Source organism: Salmo salar, chromosome ssa13, assembly GCF_905237065.1.
Source record: "Salmo salar chromosome ssa13, Ssal_v3.1, whole genome shotgun sequence".
Taxonomy (NCBI): domain Eukaryota; kingdom Metazoa; phylum Chordata; class Actinopteri; order Salmoniformes; family Salmonidae; genus Salmo; species Salmo salar.
The window spans coordinates 48,215,805-48,242,552 of NC_059454.1; the positions used below are offsets into that span (position 1 = coordinate 48,215,805).

The window sequence follows — 26,748 nt, forward strand, 5'->3', positions numbered from 1 at the left end:
TTCTTTTGCATTCTGGAGATCATTCTGGAGATCTTCACAAGTTTTTGGTTGTTGAAACAAATTCATTATGCCCTTTTATTTTCTCCGGGTCAAATACTCAACTTATAATGCTAGTCATATTTTTTTTGGACAGCTCCGATACAAATTTACAGTGTAGAGGTTATTTCTGATTTGCCTTCGGGTTGTTCCATTTGATTTCACCTTCCATACATATTTGCACTTGGTAGAGGTGGTCAGAAAGTGACATTTTGGAGCTGAATGCCAAAATATTCAGAGATGGGTGCTCAAAGTTGACACATTTTGCATACCCCATCATACCATGAGACATCCGTGTCTTAATCACTGGAAAATATAAACTGGGGTTGTCAAACTATTTTATAATTTAACTTTTTTTTTAATAACAATTATTTGCCTAGCAGCTACTACCATACTCCATTCAAAGGCACTTAAATATTTTGTCTTGTCCATTCACCCTCTGAATGACACATACACAATCCATGTCTCAAGTATCTCAAGGCTTAAAAATCCTTATTTAACCTGTCCCTCCCCTTCATCTACACTGATATGAAGAGGATTTAACAAGTGACATCAATGAGGGATCATAGCGTTCACCTGGATTCACCTGGTCAGTCTGTCATGTAAAGAGCAGGTGTCCTTAATGTTTTGTACACTCAGTGTACATTGCCATGGAAATGATTGCATCACAATACCAGGCAGCCATTACGAGTGTACCCATGAGTTTACCAGTCAAATTGCCAGGGTTAGAGTTTCCAAGCCTGTGCTAGTCCTATCTGTGTGCTGCTGCATTTTTATTTAACTAGGCGTTGTGGGGTGTGTTGCAAGGAGCAACAAAGTTTCATGTTGTTAAGAGTCCATGCTACGGCAGAAACTAATCCAACCGCACGAATGCCCAGCCATCCTGTCTTCAGTCAGTTGTTATTTAGAAAAATAAAATAATATATTTATACTTTAACGGCTATGACGGTTTTTATATTTTCATGATGGACTTCATCCATAAACGTCAGTTACACAGTTATATGGTAATGGTATCAGCACCACCAGTTTAAGATTTTAAATTATATCAAATTCAACTGTTTATCATTTCCAGTGATGACATGGATTTTTTTTATTTTACCTTTATTTAACCATGTAGGCTAGTTGAGAACAAGTTCTCATTTACAATTGCGACCTGGCCAAGATAAAGCAAAGCAGTGCGACACAAACAACAACACAGAGTTACACATGGAATAAACAAACATACAGTAGAAAAAGTCTATATACAGTGTGTGCATATGAGGTAAGATAAGGGAGGTAAGGCAATAAATAGGCCATAGTGGCAAAATAATTACAATATAGCAATTAAACACTGGAGTGATAGATGTGCAGAAGATGAGTGTGCAAGTAGAGATACTGGGGTGCAAAGGAGCAAAATACATAACATTATGGGGATGCGGTAGTTGGATGGGCTATTTACAGATGGGCTATGTACAGGTGCAGTGATCTGTGACCTGCTCTGACAGCTGGTGCTTAAAGCTAGTGAGGGAGAGATGAGGCTTCAGTGATTTTTTTGCAGTTTGTTCCAGTCATTGGCATCAGAGAACTGGAAGGAAAGGCGGCCAAAGGAGGAATTGGCTTTGGGGGTGACCCGTGAAATATACCTGCTGGAGCGAGCGCTACGGGTGGGTGCTGCTATGGTGACCAGTGAGCTGAGATAAGGTGGGGCTTTACCTAGCAAAGACTTATAGATGACCTGGAGCCAGTGGGTTTGGCGACGAATATGAAGCGAGGGCTAGCCAACTAGAGCATACAGGTCGTAGTGATGGGTAGTATTGGTGACAAAACGGATGGCCCTGTGATGGGTAGCTTTGGTGACAAAACGGATGGCACTGTGATAGACTGCATCCAATTTACTGAGTAGTGTTGGAGGCTATTTTGTAAATGACATCGCCGAAGTCAAGGATCGGTAGGATAGTCAGTTTTACGAGGGTATGTTTGGCAGCATGAGTGAAGGATGCTTTGTTGCGAAATAGGAAGCCGATTCTAGGTTTAATTTTGGATTGGAGATGCTTAATGTGAGTCTGGAAGGAGAGTTTACAGTCTAACCAGACACCTAGGCATTTGTAGTTGTCCACATATTCTAAGTCGGAACCGTCCAGAGGATGTATGGTGTGTTATGCAAAATTGATCAACTTTGAGCAGCTATATCTCTTGAATGTTTTGGCATTCAGGTCCAAAAAGGCACTTTCTGACCACTTCTACCATGGGAAAATATGTATGGAAAGTTTTGTTCAAATCAAAAGGGTTGCGGTCAAAAAGTGATCGAAATCAAATGGAACAATCCCTTCCCAATTTGAATTGATGTGACTTGAGTGTTATTGACGGGTTGCTACCTTGTGATAAGGACGTTCCCTCAATGTCTTGCCAACCATAAATTACAGAATCCTGATCAGTCACTACAGTGGATGGGAGTCAAGCCAAGCTCAGGATATACTCTGACCTTTGATAAGCTGTTTTTGAATATTCAAAATGTCAGCCTCCTTGATTTGTGGAGGCTCTGGAGGTCCCTCCATGCTCTAAACAAATCATTGTTTCAAGAAGAGACGCAGGGAAGATGGCAGTGTCCCTGTATGGTCTAGGCAAGCGGGCTGGTTTTATATAGTAACATAACATTACCCAATTAGCTTATTAACCAGACCTGCGGTGTGTTGAAAAGGTCGAAACAGTGCACAGACTGAATATTGACGAGAATAACTTATTTCTCGGACTGAATGCTATGTTTTGCATAGCCCTTCCTTTCTTTTGCTCATTGTATTTCATGTTTACTTTTTGTATCACATCAACTTTACAAACCCAAATGAACTTCAATAAGGAAGTGTGCATGCATGCATGCACAGGTAGGAAGTACTGTTCAAATTGTGAAGATTACAGCTCGACAGTTCCTAGTTATGCAATGGATATGATGCAGTCTGTGCTAATGTGGGGGAGTTGACTGAGGTAGTATTTGAATACCCAGAATTGAGTCAACCCTCTTTCTGAGCTCTCCGGATGCATTGGTAATTCCCAATTCTTAATGTATTTAAAAGGGGTGGGGGAGGTAATATTGTATGGCCCCGGTGGGCTGAGTGTCGGCTCGCAGACAGCCTAATCCTTTCAGTTGCCTAGCAACCTGTTATGAGTAGCCATATTAGTTCTCCTTAAAGGGATAGTTCACACTGAAGTCAAAATGAGTAGGCAAGAAGGGGACCATGTAATCTATTTACATATTGGCTAGCTTTCATTCCAGTTTGGAGATTGTAAAGGTCTCCTAATGCATATGGGAACTACAACCACAGATGGTGTGGTATATGGGTTCAGCTTGACTTAGACCACATTTAAGGTATGGGAAAAGTCTGGCAAACTTTCATTTCAGGTGAAATATGCCTTTAACTCAGTGGACTCTGGTGTGTAGTGGAGCTCCTGAGCTGTCTGAGACGGGGTCTAGGCTTTGATTTGTCATCGTGAATAATTTTACACCCTGCTCATTGCCAGGCGTTTGGGAATCTCTTCATGCATAGGTTCATGCTCTGACTTTTTTAAGCGTTTGATTCTCAGCTAATTATCCTGCACACTATACATGTTCAATTAAATCAGTGCCCATATGAAGTTGCGTTGAAGAACGGTCCCCAGGGAAGGGTTTACATGGGGCAAAGGACATTCCATTAAAGCCATTACTTTGATGAATCAAACCATTAATGGTTAAATATCATGAAGTACCCAGAACTGTATCCGTCCAGTTCTTACATGGTATTAGGATCTGAATAGCTTTGTGTACTCTCTGATAAATTGCTAGTTTATTAATTACATGCCTGAGACATGATATTGATGGGATGGATCGAATGGAATTTCTCCAGTGAGGATACACCTTTCAATAATTAGTCTCGAGCTGCTGGTGAATTGTTTTAAGCAGAACATTAGGTAGGAATATGAGGGTGTAATGCCCTTGAGAAACTCAGCTAAATTGATTAGTGTCAGGGAGAACAGTTCACAGAACTGCCTTTTGATGGAGAAATGAGGCAGAGTCATCTTGATAACTACTAGGCCTATGTTCTTATAAATAGGCAACTCCTGTGTAGAACGCCCTTGAGTGAATTTTCGGCAAACTGTGCAGAAGTGTGTTAGAGACCTGCTTCTCACCTGCACATGTTAATGCTATTAGCGACGCTGCCACACCCGGCCTAAAACATACTTGTACAATTATTTTGGCCACAAATCTGAAGCTCATGGATGATAAGCTGGAACTAACAGTAGCTAAAGGGTTGTTGCCCTTGTGTTCAAACAAAATTGACATTTCAACAAGGCAGAATGAAACAGTGGACTCAGCCAGAGTTTGTTGGGAGCCACAGTTGAAGTCGGAAGTTTACATACACATTAGCCAAATACATTTAAACTCAGTTTTTCACAGTTCCTGACCTTTAATCCTAGTAAAAAAAAAATCCCTATCTTAAGTCAGTTAGGATCACCAGTTTATTTTAAGAATGTGAAATGTCAGAATAAAAGTAGAGAGATGATTTATTTCAGCTCTGATTTATTTAATCACATTCCCAGTCGGCCAGAAGTTTACATACACTCAATTAGTATTTGGTAGCATCGCCTTTAAATTGTTTAACTTGGGTTAAACTTCCCCTAATAAGTTGGGTGAATTTTGTCCCATTCCTCCTGACAGAGCTGGTGTAACTGAGTCAGGTTTGTAGGCCTCCTTGCTCGCACACACTTTTTCAGTTCCGCCCACAAATTTTCTATAGGATTGAGGTCAGGGTTTTGTGATGGCCACTCTAATTTCTTGACTTTGTTGTCCTTAAGCCATTTTGCCACAACTTTGGAAGTATGCTTGGGGTCATTGTCCGTTTGGAAGACCCATTTGCAACCAAGCATTAACTTCCTGACTGATGTCTTGATGTTGCTTCAATATATCCACATAATTTTCCTACCTCAGGATGCCATCTATTTTGTGAAGTGCACCAGTCCTTCCTGAAGCAAAGCAACCCCACAACATGATGCTGCACCCCCGTGCTTCACGGTTGTGATGGTGTTCTTTGGCTTGCAAGCTTCCCCCTTTTTCCTCCAAACTTAACGATGGTCATTATGGCCAAACAGTTCTATTTTTGTTTCATCAGACCAGAGGACATGTCTCCAAAAGTAAAATCTTTGTCCCCATGTGCAGTTGCAAACTGTAGTCTGGCTTTCTTATGGCGGTTTTGGAGCACTGGCTTCTTCCTTGCTGTGCGGCCTTTCAGGCTATGTCGATATAGGACTCGTTTTACTCTGGATATAGATACTTTTGTACCTGTTTCCTCCAGCATCTTCACAAGGCCCTTTGCTGTTGTTCTGGGATTGATTTTCACTTTTCGCACCAAAGTACGTTCATCTCTAGGAGACAGAATGCGTCGCCTTCCTGAGCGGTATGACGGCTGCGTGGTCCCATGGTGTTTATACTTGCGTTGTTGTTTGTACGGTTTGTATTGTTTGTACAGATGAACGTGGTACCTTTGGGCCTTTGGAAATTGCTCCCAAGGATGAACCAGGCTTGTGGAGGTCTACAATTGTTTTTCTGAGGCCTTGGCTGATTTCTTTTGATGTATTTTCTTTTCAACTGTATTTACGTCAGACATGTGTGGTCCTAGTCTGATTAATCAGGCTGTAATACTCAATTCATTGGTATATACAGCCTGCAACTAATGACTGCAAAATCTTAATGTTCCTTACAAGCTACAATGTTGAATAAAATTACATTTGAACTTACTCTACTGGACTGGTTGTCCGTGGTGTTGGTCCTTCAGATGGTCGAAATATGAGACTGAATAACCACAGGAAAGTATTGTTTACCCAACTTTTCAGAGCGCCGGTACTAAAGTTAAAATTTCTATCACCAGGCTCATGCGCAAAACCATGTAAACACTTGCTGACTTCAGTTGGTATGCATGCATTGTGTGCATGTACTTCTTCCGTCTTGTACAAGTGCCTTCGGTCATAAGCAAACGTGTGTACGCGATGCATGCATACTAACTTTAGTCAGCAGGTACTTACATGGATTTCACAGCAGCTCCATCAAGGTTGTGCCTCATGGAGTTTGAAACCTGTAGCAGCAACCATTCATGAAGTAAGTGTCTAGATAGTTATTTTTCTATTATCAAAAGTAAAGGGCATGCTAGTCATGGGTTTCACGCTTTGCACAATATTCGTTTGAAAGTTCTCTTCAGGGCCGATGTCTGAATGAACGTTCTACTACTCAATGCAATTATTTCAATTTAATTTTGAAACATGACATTAAAGGAGGTGAGTAATTAGCAGGAAAACCTTTTGTCATTGTGATGTCGCCAGAAAATGTATTTGCAGTAAAAATGTAGCTAGCTAGCTAAGATAGAGGGGACAGGAGGACCAGATTTTAGCTAGCTAGTTAACATGAGCTATTTTAGACGTACTTTAGATAGATGGCAATGTTGCCATTAGCTAGCAAAGTAAATTTTATAACCTAATGATTTTTTTCCTACTAATTATTTGCCTACTTTAGCAATGTCATTGTATTCAGGCCACTGTAGTGTTGCCTCATAATGTTAGCTAACGTAAACTCACTCACTTATGTACATCGCCTTGGTCCGTACAATTGACCTTATTTTAGCGCCCCAAAAACGGAATACTTCCAGATCAACTGTAATGTCAATACCATTGTAAAGCACAATTTCTCCCCTTTCCAACAAAATGAATGACATGACCTCCATGCTGCCTGTTTCTGCATAATTCAAGAAGACAATGAGCTCCTTCGGGTCTTTTTAAAAATGGCGGGTGGGGAAGCGAAACTAATGCGTGATAGTGAGAAGGAGAGGAGATGTGTGGGAAAACTGCTTTTTTTTCACTCGATCTGTCCAACATATCACCTTATCGCCTCTAAAATATAAATAAAACACTATAAAGAGTTTATATAATGTGTCATTACATACCTATTTGAAGGTTTGTGTAGAATTTGAATCGGGTTTTTAGGGCGGTGCCAAAGTGATCTTCAGAAGTAAACAGCGACTTTGAAAGTCATGATCGCATGCAGTGATGACGCAAAAAATTACTAGGTATCCCCCCTTACCCCCGTCACTGTCCGTTTCTTGTTTTTAAACGATGAGAGAAGTGCTACACCTGGTGGAGAGAGATTGTAAGACAGAAATAGTTGCTTTATGCGTGCTGTACGTTATGGCATGACACATCACGATGTAACGGAGGGTCAGTTTTTTTTTTTTCTACTTTTCTCCAATACTATAGAGCCATTACCATGTCGATCAACGCTTGAATAGAAACGTAGTTCACACCCCAGATTTTGAAGTCAACACAGTCGCTACAGTCCCTTTAGTTTTCTTTGTAGCCTTGTTTGAATGTCGCGGTTGCGCACATTTGTATGGAATGGGGTGAGTTTACGTTACCTAACTTAGCCAGCTAGCTCAATAATGAACTAAAGGAGCCTAAAGTTACACCTTATAGTCCAAGGACCTTACATGTTCTGTTCAGAGGCTGGCAGCTAAAACAACCAAATACTCCATCCAAATGTGCAAACGTGAACCGATTCTCAATTACGCTATGGTTCTAGAAACAAAGTCCTCTACTTTTATGTCACATAAAAACAATGTCAAAAATGTACACTTACTGTTTTATCACAGTTGCAGCCGACAGTATTGTTTTAGTGACAACACGTTTGTAGTGTCCGTCTTCCATTTACACACAGGTGTTTGGAGACACAGATAGCTAATTAGCGCAGGTATGCCTCTGTCTTCGTCTGTTTTCCGTAAACAAGCGCAGTAACATGGACATATGGCTGTGTGGGAACCCTAATAGCCCTATAAAGGTGTTTAATAATTTAAGTTTAAGTTTAAGTTTTTATTTGATTTATTATTTCTCGCTGATATGAAAGTTGTTTTCATAACCTTACTGTAAGGATGCGTTTTAACATTCAAAATGAGTGCTGGGGCTCTATACAAAACTCCCCCTGCCAGAAGATACTGTCGTCAATAGGTAGTTAACGTCTATGAATGGGTTAGCTAGCTAGCTAACCAAAGGTACTGATAGCTCACAAACAAAAGGGGGAGCCAAACTGTCTGCTGTTCAAACTGCAGTCAGTCAGTTACCCAAAACGAACCAAGGTAGGCTACTTGATTTGTTTTCTTTGACTGTACCAAATAACATGCTGAAATTGACAAATTGAAGTGTACTTGCCATTAGGTATTTGAGCCAAAACAAACTGGCTTGTGATTGGCTTAGTAGGTACTAGTTATCTAAACTCAGCAAAAAAATTATCATCCTCTCACTGTCAACTGCGTTTTATTTTCTGCAAACTTAACATGTGTAAATATTTGTATGAACATAAGATTCAACAACTGAGACATAAACTGAACAAGTTCCACAGACATGTGACTAACATAAATGGAATAATGGAACAACGGGGGGTCAAAATTAAAAATAACAGTCAGTATCTGGTGTGGCCACCAGCTGCATTAAGTACTGCAGTGCATCTCCTCATGGACTGCACTAGATTTGCCAGTTCTTGCTGTGAGATGTTACCCCACTCTTCCACCAAGGCACCTGCAAATTCCCGGACATTTCTGGGGGCAATGGCCCTAGCCCTCACCCTCCAATCCAACAGGTCCCTGACGTGCTCAATGGGATTGAGATCCGGGCTCTTCCCTGCCACGGCAGAACACTGACAGTCCTGTCTTGCAGGAAATCACACACAGCACGAACAGTATGGCTGGCGGCATTGTCATGCTGGAGGGTCATGTCAGGATGAGCCTGCAGGAAGGGTACCACATGAGGGAGGAGGATGTCTTCCCTGTAACGCACAGCGTTGAGATTGCCTGCAATGACAACAAGCTCAGTCTGATGCTGTGACACACCGCCCCAGTCCATGAAGGACCCTCCACCTCCAAATCGATCCCGCTCCAGAGTACAGGCCTCGGTGTAACGCTCATTCCTTCGACGATAAACGTGAATCCAACCATCACCCCTGGTGAGACAACTGTGACTCGTCAATGAAGAGCACTTTTTGCCAGTCCTGTTTGGTCCAGCGACGGTGGGTTTGTGCCCAGAGGCGAGGTTGTTGCCGGTGATGTCTGGTGAGGACCTGCCTTACAACAGGCCTACAAGCCCTCAGTCCTGCTTCTCTCAGCCTATTGCGGACAGTCTGAGCACTGATGGAGGGATTGTGCATTCCTGGTTATTGATGTCACTTGTTAAATCCATTTCAATCAGTGTAGATGAAGGGGAGGAGACAGGTTAAAGAAGGATTCTTAAGCTTTGAGACAATTGAGACATGGATTGTGTATATGTGCCATTCAGAGGGTGAATGGGCAAGACAAATAAATGAAGTGCCTTTGAACGGGGTATGGTAGTAGGTGCCAGGCACACCACTTTATGTGAAGAACTGCAACGCTGCTGGGTTTTCACTCTCAAGAATGGTCCACCACTGAAAGGACATCCAGCCAACTTGACACAACTGTGGGAAGCATTGTAGTCAACATGGGCCAGCATCCCTTTGGAATGCTTTTGACACCTTATGGAGTCCATGCCTCGACAAATTGAGGCTGTTCTGAGGGCAAAAACATTAGTGTTTCTAATGTTTGTTATACTCAGTATATACATACCTACTACCATACTCCATAAAAACAATTTGTCTTGCCAATTCACCCACTGAATGGCACACATACATTCCATGTCTACAATCCAGGTGTGAATGTGAGGGCAGGCAGTTGTGTATGATTTTATGGTTATGATAGTGAGGTATTGCGCTTTTGTTTTCATCTTTGAATGAGACAATGTATTTCCCTAATGTTCATCTTTCAATAAATGTATTGTTTTATTAATATTAGATTACTCATGTATTTATTTCCTCATCACATTTAAGACTCAATGGTTTCTGTTTTTTTGTTTTGGTCCAGATATGTTTAATTTACCATATGGATAAGAAAGTGTCTGAATCACAGAAAATTCCAGAGTTTTTTTAAAGTATCATCATTCACTAAAACACATTTATTTTGTAAGGATCAGAATAGAAGTTCCTTTCACTGTGCGTTATATCTTCCAGAGCTTGAGTTGTAAAACAATAACTTAAGAAGGTACTTACATGCCATGATTTTGACTTTCCTTATAACCTTGTTTATGATCTGGATGTTATGTAATAACTGCCGAGAATTTATGAAGCAAGACAACCTTTCATTGCAGTCTCGTTCCTTTATTTACTTTCAGCAACAAACATTCCAAATTATGTAATTCAAGAGTGTTAACTTATTTCAATTTTTAGAATGAGTAATCTCCAGTATCATCAGTCTATTTCGCAAAATGATAATTTGGACTTTGATGACGCTGAAGATTATATCATGGGCCTCTGCGTCTCAGAGGCCTAACACAGCAAGTGAAGTATTACTGAGATGCAGAGGCCTATAATCTGCTCAGCAGATGATCATGGCATTCTGCAATGAATAGACAGGGTATAGGCCAGGATGGTCCACCATGCAAGAAGGCTGTTCTGGTCCTGCATCTTCTGATGACCTATTGAAAACAATTCAACAATGATAAATTAAGTTGCGTGCTGTATGCCTTTTGTTTTGATGACAAAACAAAGTATCCTTCACACCTGTGGAAGTTTGTCACGTTTTTCTTTTAAGGGATGAGGGCTTTATACAAGTCTATCAGCCAATCAGGGCTGTATGAAAATATTTCACATTTGTATCCCCATGCTCACACATTTGGACTGAGCATTTCAGAGGCTCAAGGAAAGAAATTATAAAAAAATATGATTTGGAGCATTCGGAAAGTATTCAGACCCCTTGACTTTTTATTGCCTTTTTCTAAAATGGATGAAATAGTTTTTTTTTTCTCGTCATCTACACACAATACTTTTATTTAACTAGACAAGTCAGTTAAGAACAAATTCTTATTTACAATGACGGTCTACCAAAGGGCCTCCTGCGGGGACGGGGGCCTGGGATAAAAAAATAAAAAATACAATATAAATATAGGACAAAACACACCACAACAAGAGAGACACAACACTACATAAAGAGAGACTGGTTAAGACACAACAAGGCAGCAACACATGACAACACAGCATGGTAGCAACACATGACAACAACATGGTAGCAGCACAAAAACATGGTACAAACATTATTGGGCAAAGTCAACAACACAAAGGTCAAGAAGGTAGAGACAACAATCATACAAAGCAGCCACAATTGTCAGTAAGAGTGTCTATGATTGAGTCTGAATGAAGAGATTGAAATAATACCCCATAATGACAAAGCAAAAACAGCTTTTTATAAACTTTTGCAAATGTATTAAAAAAAATACCTGGAAATATTAATTTACGTAAGTATTCAGACCCTTTACTCCAGTACTTTATTGTAGCACCTTTGGCAGCGATTACAGCCTCGAGTCTTTTTGTGTATGACGCTACAAGCTTGGCACACCTGTATTTTGGGGATTTTGTCCCATTCTTATCTGCAGATCCTCTCAAGCTCTGTCAGGTTGGATAGGGAGCGTCACTACACAGCTATTTTCAGGTCCTCCAGAGATGTTCGATTGGGTTCAAGTCCAGGCTCTGGCTGGGCCACTCAAGGACATTCAGAGACTTGTCCCGAAGCCACTCCTGCGTTGTCTTGGCTGTGTGCTTTGGGTCATTGTACTGTTAGGTGAACCTTCACCCCAGTCTGAGGTCCTGAGCTCTCTGGAGCAGGTTTTCATCAAGGATCTCTGTACTTGGCGCCGTTCATCTTTCCTCGATCCTGACTCCCAGTCCCTGCCACTGAAAAACATCCGCACAGCATGATTCTGCCACCACCATGCTTCACCGTAGGGATGGTGCCAGGTTTCTTCCAGACGTGACGCTTGGCATTCAGGCCAAAGAGTTACATTTTGGTTTCATCAGACCATAGAATCTTGTTTCTCATGGTCTCAGTCTTTAGGTACCTTTTGGCAAACTCCAAGCGGGCTGTCATATACCTTTTACTGAGGAGTGGCCTCCGTCTGGCCACTCTAGCATAAAGGCCTGATTGGTGGAGTGCTGCAGAGATGGTTGTCCTTCTGGAAGGTTCTCCCATCTCCACAGAGCAACTCTAGAGCTGTGTCAGAGTGACCATCGGTTTCTTGGTCACCTCCCTGACCAAGGCCCTTCTCCCCTGATTGCTCAGTTTGGCTGGGCGGCCAGCTCTAGGAAAAGTCTGGGTGGTTCCAAACTTCTTCCATTTGAGAATGATGGAGGCCACTGTGCTCTTGGGGATCTTCAACGCTGCATAAATGTTTTGGTACCCTTCCCCAGATCTGTGCCTCGACACAATCCTGTCTCGGAGAACTACGAACAATTCCTTCAACCTCAAGGCTTGGTTTTTGCTCTGACATGCACTGTCAACTGTGGGACCTTATATAGACAGGTGAGTGCCTTTCCAAATCATGTCCAATCAATTGAATTTACTACAGGTGGACTCTAATCAAGTTGTAGAAACATCTCAAGGATGATCAATGGAAACAGGATGCATCTGAGCTCAATTTTGAGTCTCATAGCAAAGGGTCTGAATACTTATGTAAATAAGGTATTTCTGTTTTTTTATTTTTAATAGTTTTGTTAATTTCTAAAAACCTGTTTTTACTTTGTCATTATGGAGTATAGTGTGTAGATTGAATTTTTATTTTATTTTTTAGAATAAGGCTGTAACGTAAGAACATGTGGAAAAAGTCAAGGGGTCTGAATACTTTCCAAATGCACTGTGTGTATAAATACAGTGATTTATTATACAAAGTAATGATTTATAAATACACTTTTTTTTTGAAAACTGCATGGGGGCTTTAATCACCTTGGGCAGTGTCTGCTGTTTCTGCTACAAAAAAAATAGATCAAAGTGAAAATGCTGAAAAGGTCAAATGTTGAATTTAGAATTGTTTGTTGTTGACATATTGACTTGATTGTATTTTCAATTTTTGTATGCTTAAATAATCTCTCGTGACAGATGTGAAACTATTTATTTAGCGTGTGCAAGATTTAGTTCCAGGTTCTGAGATTAAAGCCAAGATAAGGTAGGACCCACCATCAATCCATATTGGGCTACAGTTGATTAGCATTTATATAAGCAGCATTTGAATTCTAAAGTTCCACACAATTGATACAGTATATGTACCATTGTCAGCATGCACATCTAACCATCTGCGTATGCATGTACTATACTGTTTGTGCGTGCGTGCTTGCATGTGTCTCTGTGTAGCGAGTGTGTGTGTGTGTGTGTGTGTGTGTCCGTGTGTACAAGAGAGTGTGTTTGCTGGTGCAGTGTGGGAGGGTATTGGAGGAGTGCCATGTTGGGAGAGGATGTGCCCTGTGAGGGGAACTGGAGTCGTGCCTGCTGCTGAGGCCCAAGCTGTTCCTGTCTCCCTCCCCAGAGGAGTCAGAGTCACAAAACAACCCCAAATACCACACCACAACCTGTCAAATACGAACTATATGATTTGAACACTGTCTACCCTAAAATGATCTTCTGAAAATATAATTACTGAACTAGATCATTGCCCATATTTATTGAGCGGAGTAGGAGTGCTGATCTGGGATCAGTTCTGCCTTTCAATTCAGAATGAGTAAGATTATGGACAGGGGGGACCTGATCTTAGAATGATCCTGAATAGGGGTTGTGTGTTGTCAACAGTAACTGGTTCAGACAGTGGGGAGTTAGGTTGGCCTAATGACACTTGATGTTGAATATGAACACACACATTGTATTACAGGGTGCCCACAGAGTCATTGACAGACAGGTGAAGGTTCTTCAAATGGCAGGATTTCAAATCATAATAAAATGCAATATTAAAAGATACGGGATTAGTGATAATGGATTGTATGTGTGGCACTCAGTGGATGCTAAAGACCTTTACATTGTGCGAGCCGGAACGGCTCCTATGAGCCGATCTCATATTTCTGTAGCGTGAGGCAGCTTGATGTACAAACACACCCACCGAACAGGACGCTAGTCTATCTCCTTAATGCTGAATGCCAAGCAGAGACGCACCGACTCGGCCGGAGATCGAACTCCCAACCTTCAAATCTCAGGACGGACACTCAAACCACAAGGCCCCTGAGTAGTTACTTTACATTGTGTGGTACCAACCGTGAGGCAGTTGAGCTGAGTCCTGGGCTACGGTCCAAACTCTTAAAAGACGCACCCTATCCCCTCAGCCCTCAAATTAAGTGGACACTTCTGATGATGTATCATGACGTCTGATGAGTGTACACTTGCAGGGCAAGGGGTGAGGGAGGAAGGAATGATTTTTAAATGGACCGCCCTTGGCCGGAAATTTGTCAGTCGTTCATCTCGTGATGATTGTGTTTTCAGCCACCAGTAGCTTGTGGTTGCTTTATATGCCCTACAGTCAATTATGAGTGCATGTCTACTTATATTAAATATATAATTATTAATATACGCCTACTGTATGATAGCTAGCAAATGAATTATCCAACTAACGTTAGCCTGCCTAGCTGGAACTTCTGAAGAAGGGAAATATTTATTTCTACAATTTCCAAAAGATAACCAAACAAAAACATATTTAGTTTTTACGTAGTAGCAAAATGTCTTACATGTGTAAGTAAAAACAAATGCAAATAAGTATGTTGACTTCTCCATTGATGTTGTTTTTAAGTTTTCGCTGACTTTTCTAAGCGGATTGTCTCGAATTGAATTATGCGGAGTTTCAGGCCCCGGAGTGAACATAATAGTACACTCTCAAAGCCGACTGAAAACGAGGGCTGAGGGGCTTACGTTGCAAACTTCCCTTGCTTGGCTAATCATTTGGACCACCCTCCAAAATGTCGACGGGGATTCCCTCAAGGGCATAAGGCGAGGGTGTGTCTCTTAAGTGTTTGGACCCCAGCCCTGGTATTGACTGGAGTCACAAACAAAGAACAATCACTGGTGTCCACATCAATAGCTGAGAAACATAAGTGAAACCTGAATTATAATGAATGGTCTGCTCACCACATGCCAATGAATGTTAGCTGGATTTGCAATCCACTTATAATTAGGCTAACCTAGAGGAGTGCAGAGAGGACATATCAATAAATAAATAAAATCCTCATTATGTCAAGATCACAAATTATCTCATGATCACGACATGAAAAAAAGTTGTTTTGTTGAGATCACGAAATAAACTATAAATAGGAGTGGACACATTGATGATGGATTGACATTATGGCTGAGGCAGCAGAGCTCATGGTGGATCAGCGCATATGTTTTTATTGATTGTTACACTAATGGATGGTACATTTCATGTGATCATCATGCTTTCATTTGTGTTTGGAGTTCATTATCAGTTTATAAATTAGAATGTTAGCAAGGTAAATGTCCCTTACCTTGAGCTAAGAGCTCTTGGGGCATCTAAGCCATCATGGGACATTTTAAGCCTGTCTTCCAGGCTGTATGCCACCCTCAAAACCACAGCCAATCGCATGCAAGCAACAAAGCAGCTACAGGGCCTTCAGAAACTATTCATACCCCTTGACTTATTCCATATTTTGTGTTACAGCCTGAATTTTCTCACCCATCTACACACAATACCCCATAATGACAAAAAAAATAAAATTATGCAAATGTATTGAAAATGAAATACAGAAATATCTAATTTACATAACTATTCCGACCCCTGAGTCAATACTCTGTAGAAGCACCTTTTTCAGCGATTACAGCTGTCAGTCTTTCTGGGTAAGTCTCTAAGAGCTTTCCACACCTGGATTCAGGAGTGGAAAAAGTACCCAATTGTCATACTTCAGTAAAAGTAGAGATACCTTTTAATAGAGAATGACTCAAGTAAAAGTGAAAGTCACTTAGTAAAATACTACTTGAGTAAAAGTCTAAGTATTTGGTTTTAAATATACCTCTGTATCAAAGTAAATGTAATAGCTAAATTATACTTAAGTTTATAAATCATTTAAAATTCCTTATATTAAGCAAACCAGACTGCACCCTTTTCTTATTTTTATTTATTTAGGGATGGCACTCCAACAATCAGACATTTATAAATGAAGCATGTGTGTTTAGTGAGTCCACCAGAGGCAGTAGGGATGATTTTCTTAAGTGTGTGAATTGGACCATTTTCCTGTCCTGCTAAGCATTCATAATGTCAGGAGTAATTTTGGGTGTCAGGGAAATTGTATGGAGTAAAAAGTACATTATTTTCTTTAGGAATGTAGGGAATTAAAAGTGGTCAAAAAAGAAAATATATATATATATATATATATATATATATATATATATATATATATATATATATATATATATATATATATCCAAAATAATGACTTAAGTAAAAGTACTTTACATTTGCCCATTTATTATTCTTCAAGCTCTCTCAAATTGGTTGTTGATCATTGCTAGACAACCATTTTCAGGTCTTACCATAGATTTTCAATTAGATTTAAGTTAATACTGTAACTCGGCCACTCAGGAACATTCAATGTCTTCTTGGTAAGCAACTCTCGTGTAGATTTGGCTTTTTGTTTTAGGTTATTCTCCTGCTGAAAGATTAATTAATCTCCCAGTATTTGGTGGGAAAAAGACTGAATCATGTTTTCCTCTAGGATTTTGTCTGTGCTTAGCTACATTCAGTTTATTTTTATCCTGAAAAGTTCCCCAGTCCTTAACAATTACAAGCATACCCATAACATGATGCAGCCACCACTATGCATGAAAATATGGAGAGTGGTATTCAGTAATGTGTTGTATTGGATTTGCCCCAAATATAACACTTTCTATTTTGGACAAAAAAGTTAATTGCTTTGACAATTTTTTTTGCAGTATTACATTAGTGCCTTATTGCAAACAGGATGCAAGTTTTGGAATATTTGTATTCTTTACAGGCTTCCTTCTCTTCACTCTTTCAATTAGGTTAGTAATATGGAGTAACTACAATGTTGTTGATCCATCCTCAGTTTTCACCTATCACAGCCATTAAACTCTGTAACTGTTTTAAAGTCACCATTGGCCTCATGGTGAAATCCCTGAGCGGTTTCCTTCCTCTCTGGCAACTGAGTTAGGAATGAAGCCTGTATATTTGTAGTGACTGGGTGTATTGATACACCATTCAAAGTGTAATTAATAACCTCACCATGCTCAAAGGGATATTCAATATCTGCTTTTTATTATTTCGAAAACCTCCCTGGTCTTTGTGGTTAAATCTTTGTTTGAAATTCACTGCTCGGCTGATGTATGTGTGGGGTACGGAGATAAGGTAGTCGTTCAAAAATCATGTAAAAAAATGTTTAAAAAAATGTAATTGCACACGGAGTCCATTCAACTTACTAAGTGACTTGTTAAGCACATTTCTATGCTTGCTATAATTTTGACATTTATGCACTTGCTATAACAGTGGTTGAACACTTATTGACTCAAGACATTTCAGCTTTTCATCTTTTTATTAATTTGCAAAAAAATGTATAAACCTAATTCCACTTGTCACGTCCTGACCAGTATAGAGGATATTTGTTATTGTTGTTTGGTCAGGACGTGGCAGAGGTTAGTTTATTTATGTATTACGGGGTTTTTTGGTCACTGGTCTATGTTTGTATTTCTATGTGTATGTTCTAGGGTAGTTTTCTATGTGTAGGTTGGGTGCTGAACTCTCAATTGGAGGCAGGTGTTTCTAGTTGCCTCTGATTGGGAGTCCTATAAATAGGTGTGTGTTTTGTTTGTCACTTGTGGGTAGTTGTTTGATAGCACTGCTTTTGTTGAGCATGCTTCTCTGTTCCTGTCGTTAGTTTGTTTATTGTTTTCCCTGTGGATGCTTTGCTCGTATATATTAAAAAGATGAGTATCCACATTCCGTCTGCAGTTTGGTCCATTCAACACAACGCTCGTGACACCACTTTGACGTTATGGTGTATCGTGTGCAGTCCAATGACAATACAGCTCAATTTAATCAATTTTAAATTCAGGCTGTAACACAACAAAATGAGGAGGAAGTCAAGGGGATACTTTCTGAAGGCACTTTAAATTGGCTAGTCTTGTTAGCTAGCAGCTTGTTATATGCTGGTTGTTAGCTTGCATAAGTGATATGTGTATTATTGTATGGACACTTACCATTTCTATGGATAATATTTAAATTAAGTGGGTGAGCTCTATTCCTCGAAGGCTGATCAGTTTCAATAGGAGCCTCAGAGGCTGATGTCAGGATGCTGCTTTGGAGGCTGTTTCATAGACAAAGCTCCTTGCTGGCAGATTAGCAGTCAGTGCTTTATGTCAAATAAAATAACATTTTATTGGTCATGTACTGTACACATGGTTAGCAGATGTTATTGCGAGTGTAGCGAAATGCTTGTGCTTCTAGTTCCGACAGTGCAGCAATATCTAACATGTAATCTAACAATTCCACAACAACTACCTAATACACACACATCTAAGTAAGGAATGGAATAAGAATATATATATATATATATATATATGGATGAGCAATGACAGAGCGGCATAGACAAGATGCAATAGATGGTATAAAATACAGTATATACACTACTGTTCAAAAGTTTGGGGTCACTTAGAAATGTCCTTGTTTTGAAGAAAAGCAACAACAAAAAAGTCCATTAAAATAACATCAAATTGATCAGAAATACAGTGTAGACACTACTGTTGTAAATTACTATTGTAGCTGGAAACGGCAGATTTAAAAAAAAATAATAATAATTGAATATCTACATAGGCGCAACAGAGCCCCATTATCAGCAACCATCACTCCTGTGTTCCAATGGTACGTTGTGTTAGCTAATCCAAGTTTATCATTTTAAAAGGCTAACTGCTAATTAGAAAAGCCTTTTGCAATTATGTTAGCACAGCTCAAAACTGTTGTTCTGATTAAAGAACAAATAAAACTGACCTTCTTTAGACTAGTTGAGTATCTGGAGCATCAGCATTTGTGGGTTCGATTACAGGCTCAAAATGGCCAGAAACAAAGAACGTTCTTCTGAAACTCATCAGTCTATTCTTGTTCTGAGAAAGGAAGGCTATAACGTGATAAATTGCCAAGAAACTGAAAATATTGTACAATGCTGTGTACTATTCCCTTCACAGAACAGTGCAAACTGGTTCTAACCAGAATAGAAAGTGGGAGGCCCCAGTGCACAACTGAGCAAGAGGACAAGTACATTAGAAACAGATACCTCACAAGTCCTCAACTGGCAGCTTCATTAAATAGTACCCACAAAACACCAGTCTCAACGTCAACAGTGAAGAGGCAACTTCGGGATGCTGGCCTTCTAGGCAGAGTTCCTTTGTCCAGTGTCTGTGTTCTTTTGCCCATCTTAATCTTTTCTTTTTATTGGCCAGTCTGAGATATGGCTTTTTCTTTGCAACTCTGCCTAGAAGGCCAGCATCCCGGAGTCGCCTGTTCACTGACTTTGAGACTGGTGTTTTGCGGGTACTATTTAATGAAGCTACCAGTTAAGTCTGTATGTAGACAGCACTCTCTCTGAATTAGTAATGGCTGTTTAACAGTCTGATGGCCACAAATACACTTGTTCAGCAGGGACTGAATTCTCCCGCATATCAAGTGTGACAGGGGTTTTCTTGGTTAAGGAATAAGAATTACTTAATTGCCAAAGTTTGCCTCCATGTTTGTCTTCATACTAACAATGCACAGCTGGAGCAGCTGGATAGCTGGTGTATTGTAGAATGCAGCTGTGAGGTGGCAGAAGAGTAGCCTTCTGTCTCTTGCTTCTGGCTTGTAGGAGCCACTGTCTGTCATTGGACTCAAACTGGTCTCTGTATAGAGAACCATACATGCATATTGTAGAACTAGTCAGTATAGCCCATACATACATAGTAGTTGCATTAGCTACACCATAGCACCTGCTATCCATAGCAGAGAACCATAGGCCTGTGCCAGTGTCATTGATCCAAGCAAATGAGAGTACTTTACAGGGATGAGTTGATATTGAACATGAAGTAATGATAAAAGACTAGAGCGATATCTGAATCAGAGTGACTGTTGGTTGACTTGAGTGTCCACACATTGTGTTGCAGCTTGTTTGAGTGTGTGGCGCCCTCCTCCGGTGGGGCAGAACATGTCACTGCACAGGCCGTCACATTCGCCACAGGTCATTTCACATCCTTATATTCCTTGAGATCTGTTTATCACATTCAAATGGCAGTCAGGGAGTGTTTGATGATTGAATGTCCGTAGCTGTTGTAATTCCCTATTTACAAAACATTTTGTCCACACATCTATTCAGACCATTAACCACTGCTGAAGAAGTTCCTCCAGAGAGGTCTAAAGAAAATACAGTGACTGAAGTGGGTGTATTGAATACATGGCTGGCTTGGGCATCCAGACTTCCATTATTTAAGCCATCTCGACATTGACTGAATACAATGGGTGTAATTCCTTTTGCCCAAACCCTGGTGTGAAGCAATGTGAAAGAGTGAGTGTGATTTGAATAATATGATATTATTTATCCTGTGTGTGCAGGGACATGCTAATCACGGACCTGGCTGCCACAGTAACCTACATGGGACTATGTGAGGAGGTGAGGGTGATGTGCAGCCTGGCCCAGCAGCAGCCAATCACTCTCAAGTGGATCGACGATGAGGGTATGTTGGTCTCGCACCGGTGGGTGGGGAAAAATTCAGTTGTCGCTAGAGTAGACAAGATGCTACGCTAGCTATGACCTGCTGATCTTGACTACATGTGTATGAAATAAGTGAATAATCTGTGTTTGTGTCCCATAGGAGACCCATGTACCATCTCTTCTCAGATGGAACTGCAGGAGGCCTTCCGGATCTACAGCCGCAACAGGAAGTCAGGACTCCTGCTGCACGGTCAGTTAGGGCTCTGTCTGTCTGCACTCATTCCTCTGTCGCTTTACCTCTACTTCTCTTTTCACCTACTCCTCTCTGTTCTCTTTTCACCTCCTCTTCTCTGTTCTCTTTTCAACTCCTCCTCTCTGTTCTCTTTTCACCTCCTCCTCTGTTCCCTTTTCACCTCCTCCTCTCTGTTCTCTTTTCACCTCCTCCTCTCTGTTCTTTTGTCAGCTTTTCCTCTGCAATAATTTTACTATTATCTCAATGCAGATAATTTACTTTTAATTCAGTGGTTTAGGATACATACACATTAATTTGAGTAACCATTAGTCAGTATGCTCAGAGGTTTAGATTGGGCATGTCTCTGGATATTCATAGTTGTCGTTCATCATTCTCTTGCAGTCTTCCCCAATATCCCAGTGAAGCCAGGTATGCCATGTCCAGGAGAAGACCGTGAGTACTAGTGCTACATATTATACACATGTATTACACCTGGTTTCCCCGGAGGTGATAACATGTTAACAATCCGTAAATTCTCGTTATTTTTAGAAGCGTGAAGCAGCTTTCTGTAGCTAGCTAGCAAACAAACAAGAGTATTAGCACTAGCTAACTGATTGTAAATTAATTTAATAGTTGACTGTGAAATGAAACAATTCAGTTATTTATAGTTAGTTAACCACCTTTCCTTCACTCTTTGGTACAGTAACATGGCATGCTCCTCTACCTTCGTGGTGTTCAGTGTTCATGCCACTAACTGGCAGTTCAGATTCCTCATCCTGACCTCGAGGGGGAAACCAAGGCAGCCTGGATACAAGGTGTTTAACAATACCGCTTGTCTGGCTGTCACAGAAAATTAGACCACCTAGAACAGTGATTCCCAAACTGTGGTGCGAGCGAGGGGTCGGCGTCTGGCTTTAAACTTACTCTTGGAAGTTGTAATCGTAGAATGCACAAGATGCAATTTTGAAATTGGGTAGTGCATCATCAGTACCTCTTTCCATGTTAGTCATTACATACCTTAGAGAGATATTTACAATTTGTCAGAAACTTCCAGATCAACTAGCCCATGTCAGCTGTTTTTTTTCTTTCGTTTTTTTAGCCCATTGATATTGTTGTAATTGTTTTGTCACCCAAATAACAAATGAATACACATTAGACATAGCAAAATGTATAGAATTGAAAGAAAATTGGCTTTAAAACTGCAAAATGATCTCCACCAACAAGAGGGATGTGAACAGTTTGTGTCATGAACAGAGCTTGTGCACATAGAAACAGACATGGTGCGTGCGCGATGTTCCCCAATGCTGGAAGAGGGGCCCCGAGTGAAAGAGTTTGGGAACCCCTGACCAAGAAGGAAGAGTCACATTAGAAGCTGTTCCCTCACACTGTCTCGTCCCATACGTCTCTCGAAATTGCCTGCAAACAAACAGAGGTTGGCCTAGTTCACCAGCCTGTACATACTCAATATCGGTCCTCAAGGGTCCAAATGGGGAATATGCAATTACTGCCAATTGATCTGTTCATTGACTGCAGATGTTAGAAAGACAACCGGCCACCACTTACGTCACTTGATTTCCTCAGGGGCTTAATAGGCTAGCAACTATGTTATTATACTATACTGTGCATAGAATCCATTATACAAAAGAAAAGCATACGGTCGCTATTCAGTGCATTCGCAAAGTATTCAGACCCCTTCACTTTTTCCACATTTTGTTACATTACAGCCTTATTCTAAAATGTATTAAATTATTTTTTTTACTCATCAATCTACACACAATACCCCATAATGACAAATCGGAAACAGGTTTTTAGAAATGTTTGCAAATGTATTAAAAAGAAATGTATTCAGACGCTTTTGCTATTAGACTCGAAATTGAGCTCAGGTGCATCCTGTTTCCATTGATCATCCTTGAGATGTTTCTATAACTTGATTGGAGTCCAATGATTGGACGTGATTTGGAAAGACACACACCTGTCTATATAAGTTCCCACAGTTGACAGTGCATGTCAGAGCAAAAACCAAGCCATGAGGTCGAAGGAATTGGCCGTAGAGCTCCGAGACAGGATCGAGGTACAGATATGGGGAAGGGTACCAAAAAATGTCTGCAGCATTGAAGGTCCCCGAGAACACAGTGGCCTCCATCATTTTTAAATGGAAGAAGTTTGGAACCATCAAGACTCTTCCAAACTGAGCAATCGGGAGAGAAGGGGCTTGGTCAGGGAGGTGACCAAGAATCCAATGGTCACTCTGACAGAGCTCCAGAGTTCCTCTGTGGAGATGGGAGAAGCTTCCAGAAAGACAACCATCTCTGCAGCACTCCACCAATCAGGCTTTTCTTGTAGAGTGGCCAGACGGAAGCCACTCTTCAGTAAAAGGCACATGACAGCCCGCTTGGAGTTTGTCAAGAAACCAAGATTGAACTCTTTGGCCTGAATGCCAAGCGTAACGTCTGGAGGAAATCTTGCACCATCCCTCCGGTGAAGCATGGTGGTGGCAGCATCATGCTGTGGGGATGTACAGAGGGAAAAGTAGAGATTCTTAACCTCCCTGGGCAAGGTGGGACGCTTGCGTGTGGAATCACGTGGCGTGAAATACAAATACCTCATAAATGCTATAACTTCAATTTCTCAAACATATGACTATTTTACACCATTTTAAAGACAAGACTCTTGTTAATCTAACCACATTGTCCGATTTCAAAAAGGCTTTACAGAGTACCCTGCCAAAAATAATCACACAGCCATTTTCAAAGCAAGCATATATGTCACAAAAACCAAAACCACGGCTAAATGCAGCACTAACCTTTGATGATCTTCATCAGATGACACTCCTAGGACATTATGTTATACAATACATGCATGTTTTGTTCAATCAAGTTCATATTTATATCAAAAACCAGCTTTTTACATTAGCATGTGATGTTCAGAACTAGCATACCCACCGCAAACTTCCGGTGAATTTACTAAATTACTCACGATTAACGTTCACAAAATACATAACAATCATTTTAAGAATTATAGATACAGAACTCCTTTATGTAATCGCGGTGTCAGATTTTAAAATAGCTTTTCGGTGAAAGCACATTTTGCATTATTCTGAGTAGATAGCCCGGCCATCACGGCTAGCTAATTTGACACCCACCAAGTTTGGCCCTCACCAAACTCAGATTTACTATAAGAAAAATTGGATTACCTTTGCTGTTCTTCGTCAGAATGCCCTCCCAGGACTTCTACTTCAACAACAAATGTTGTTTTGGTTCCAAATAATCCATAGTTATATTCAAATAGCTCCATTTTGTTCGTGCGTTCAGGTCAGTATCTGAAGGGTGACGCGCGAGCGCATTTCGTGACCAAAAAATTCAAAATATTCCATTACCGTACTTCGAAGCATGTCAAACGCTGTTTAAAATCAATTTTTATGCTATTTTTCTCGTAAAATAGCGATAATATTCCAACCGGGCGAAGTTGTATTCATTCAAAGACTGAAAGAAAAACATGGAGTTGTCTTGTGGACGCGCATCTCCAGTGTCATTGTTCCCTGCCCGACCACTCACAAAAACTCCTGCTGTTTTTCGCCCAGAGACTGCAGAGACGTCATTCCACTTTCTGGCGCCTTCTGAGAGCCAATGGAAGCCTTAGAAAATGTCACGTTACAGCAGAGATGCTGTATTTTTGATAGAGATGCCACAGAAGGAGAACAAATTGTCAGACAGGGCACTTCCTGTATGGAATCTTCAGGTTTTGGCCTGCCATATGAGTTCTGTTATACTCACAGACAGCATTCAAACAGTTTTAGAAACTTTAGTGTTTTCTATCCAAATCTACTAATTATATGCATATTCTCGTTTCTGGGCAAGAGTAGTAACCAGTTTAAATCGGGTATGTTTTTTTTATCCGGCCATGCAAATACTGCCCCCTAGCCCCAACAGGTTAATGAAAACCTACTCCAGAACACTCAGGACCTCAGACTGAGGTGAATATTCACCTTCCAACAGGAAGCACACAGCCAAGAAAACGCAGGAGTGGCTTCGGGACAAGTCTCTGAATGTCCTTGAGTGGCCCAGCCAGAGAATGGACTTGAATCCGATCATCTCTGGAGAGACCTGAAAATAGCTGTGCAGCGACGCTCCCCATCCAACCTGACAGAGCTTGAAAGAATGGGAGAAACTCCCCAAATACAATAATTTATTTATTTATTTATTTTACCTTTATTTAACCAGGCAAGTCAGTTAACAACAAATTCTTATTTACAATGACGGCCTAGGAACAGTGGGGAAAAGTGCCTTGTTCAGGGGAAAAATTACAGATTTTTACATTGTCAGCTCAGGGATTCGATCTAGCAACCTTTACGGTGACTGGCCCAACGCTCTAACCACTAGGCTACCTGCCGCCCCAACCTTGTAGCGTCATACCCAAGATAACTTGAGGCTGAAATCGCTGTCAAAGGTGCTTCAACAAAGTACTGAGTAAAGGGTCTGAATACTTGTGTTTACAAACATTTCTAAAAAACAGTTTTTGCTTTGTCATTATGGGGTATTGCATTTCGATTGAGGAGGGAAATAAGGCTGTAACGTAACAAAATGTGGAAAAAGTGAAGGTGTCTGAGTACTTTCCGAAATACATTGTATATACGTTTAACCAATGAGCATGAAATCAAGATCAAGCTAGGTACACAAAAATATTTAGTTACTCTTAGAGGACATGGGTGCTTCTATATCAGTAAATGCACTTTAATGATAAAAAATCACTTTTCTATTTGACTTGTGCACACGCACAGCAGACCGGCTGAACATTACTCAAACGTTTTCTGAAGCACATCTTAGTTCCGGAGCATTACTCCTATAAAGTGTCATGGTTTTAAAGCTCCTCTCGCTCAAAGGGTGGTGACAGCAGTTGACATCTTCAGCTCACTGCTGACTCCTGCACTTTCTCTCCCCCTCTTCTTTTCCCTATTCCTTTCTTTTCCCTCTTCCTTTCTACTCTTTCTATTCCCTTTGACACGTATGGTTTCTCTCCCTCTATTTCCTCTTTCATCTCTTAATCTCAGAAACCCAGAACTAAAATCTTGCGTAACTGTGTCATATTCTCAATTAATTTCAGGGAGAGACATGTTAGAAAAGTTATTCGAACGAGGAGCGAAAGCAGGGTCGTAGCTCCACACCCTCTCTTTGCAAGTTACGGACAAGTGTATGGGCAAAATGTCCATTCCCCTTCTGAAATTCGAAAGATGCGAACACCTGCAAAATAGTGATTTGTTCAAATAATCAGTTAGGAAAAGTCTGTGCACTGGAACAAAGTTTTCTCGTTAGTTGTTGCGTCCTACAGTCTGTTGACCGATACTACTGTACAATGCCAGTTATGTTAAGTGCATCTGTCCACGAGACAAGATCTCTCTCTCCGTTTCTTCTGACATTCCCTGGCGGTGATACTGAGACACGGTATTCTGAAAATGTCTGTGTTGATGACTCCTCTGGTTTGGGTTTTCTATTCTCAGCGTCACAGAGAGGCAGTATGATGGTGTGCATGTTAACCTCTTAGCTAATGTTGGAAATGAGAATCACTTTCTCTAATTGTTAAAGAATGGCTAACGTAGAAGATAAACATAACTTACTTAAATGTCTTGTAAGTCACCCTATAGTCTCTCTCGCTCTCTCTCTATCCCTCTCTATCAGGTTGTCTATAGTGCATATATGCTGCTGCGCCAGCATGTTTTGCCGGCTAGTGCACCAGCGTGTGTGTTGGTGTGTGTGTGTGTGTGTGTGTGTGTGTGTGTGTGTGTGTGTGTGTGTGTGTGTGTGTGTGTGTGTGTGTGTGTGTTATAAGGGATGCCTGTGCTCTGTCCAGAGACAGCATACCCTTCCTTTGCTCTATGAGGAGAGCACAGTTACCGGACGCTGACCGCCAGTCTGTAGGTAATATACATACATGCAAT

At 40.7% G+C, this 26,748-nt stretch overlaps 1 protein-coding gene across 1 annotated transcript in view; it reads left to right on the forward strand.

The window, feature by feature from the left end:
- LOC106567356 (protein kinase C zeta type) overlaps positions 1 to 26,748 on the forward strand; it is a 135,997-nt gene that overhangs the window by 3,082 nt on the left and 106,167 nt on the right. Inside the window, exons 2-4 of the mRNA XM_014136502.2 lie at positions 20,485 to 20,606; positions 20,745 to 20,834; positions 21,219 to 21,269. Of these exons, the coding sequence (XP_013991977.1) occupies positions 20,485 to 20,606; positions 20,745 to 20,834; positions 21,219 to 21,269 (263 nt within the window). The remainder of the gene's footprint in view (positions 1 to 20,484; positions 20,607 to 20,744; positions 20,835 to 21,218; positions 21,270 to 26,748) is intronic.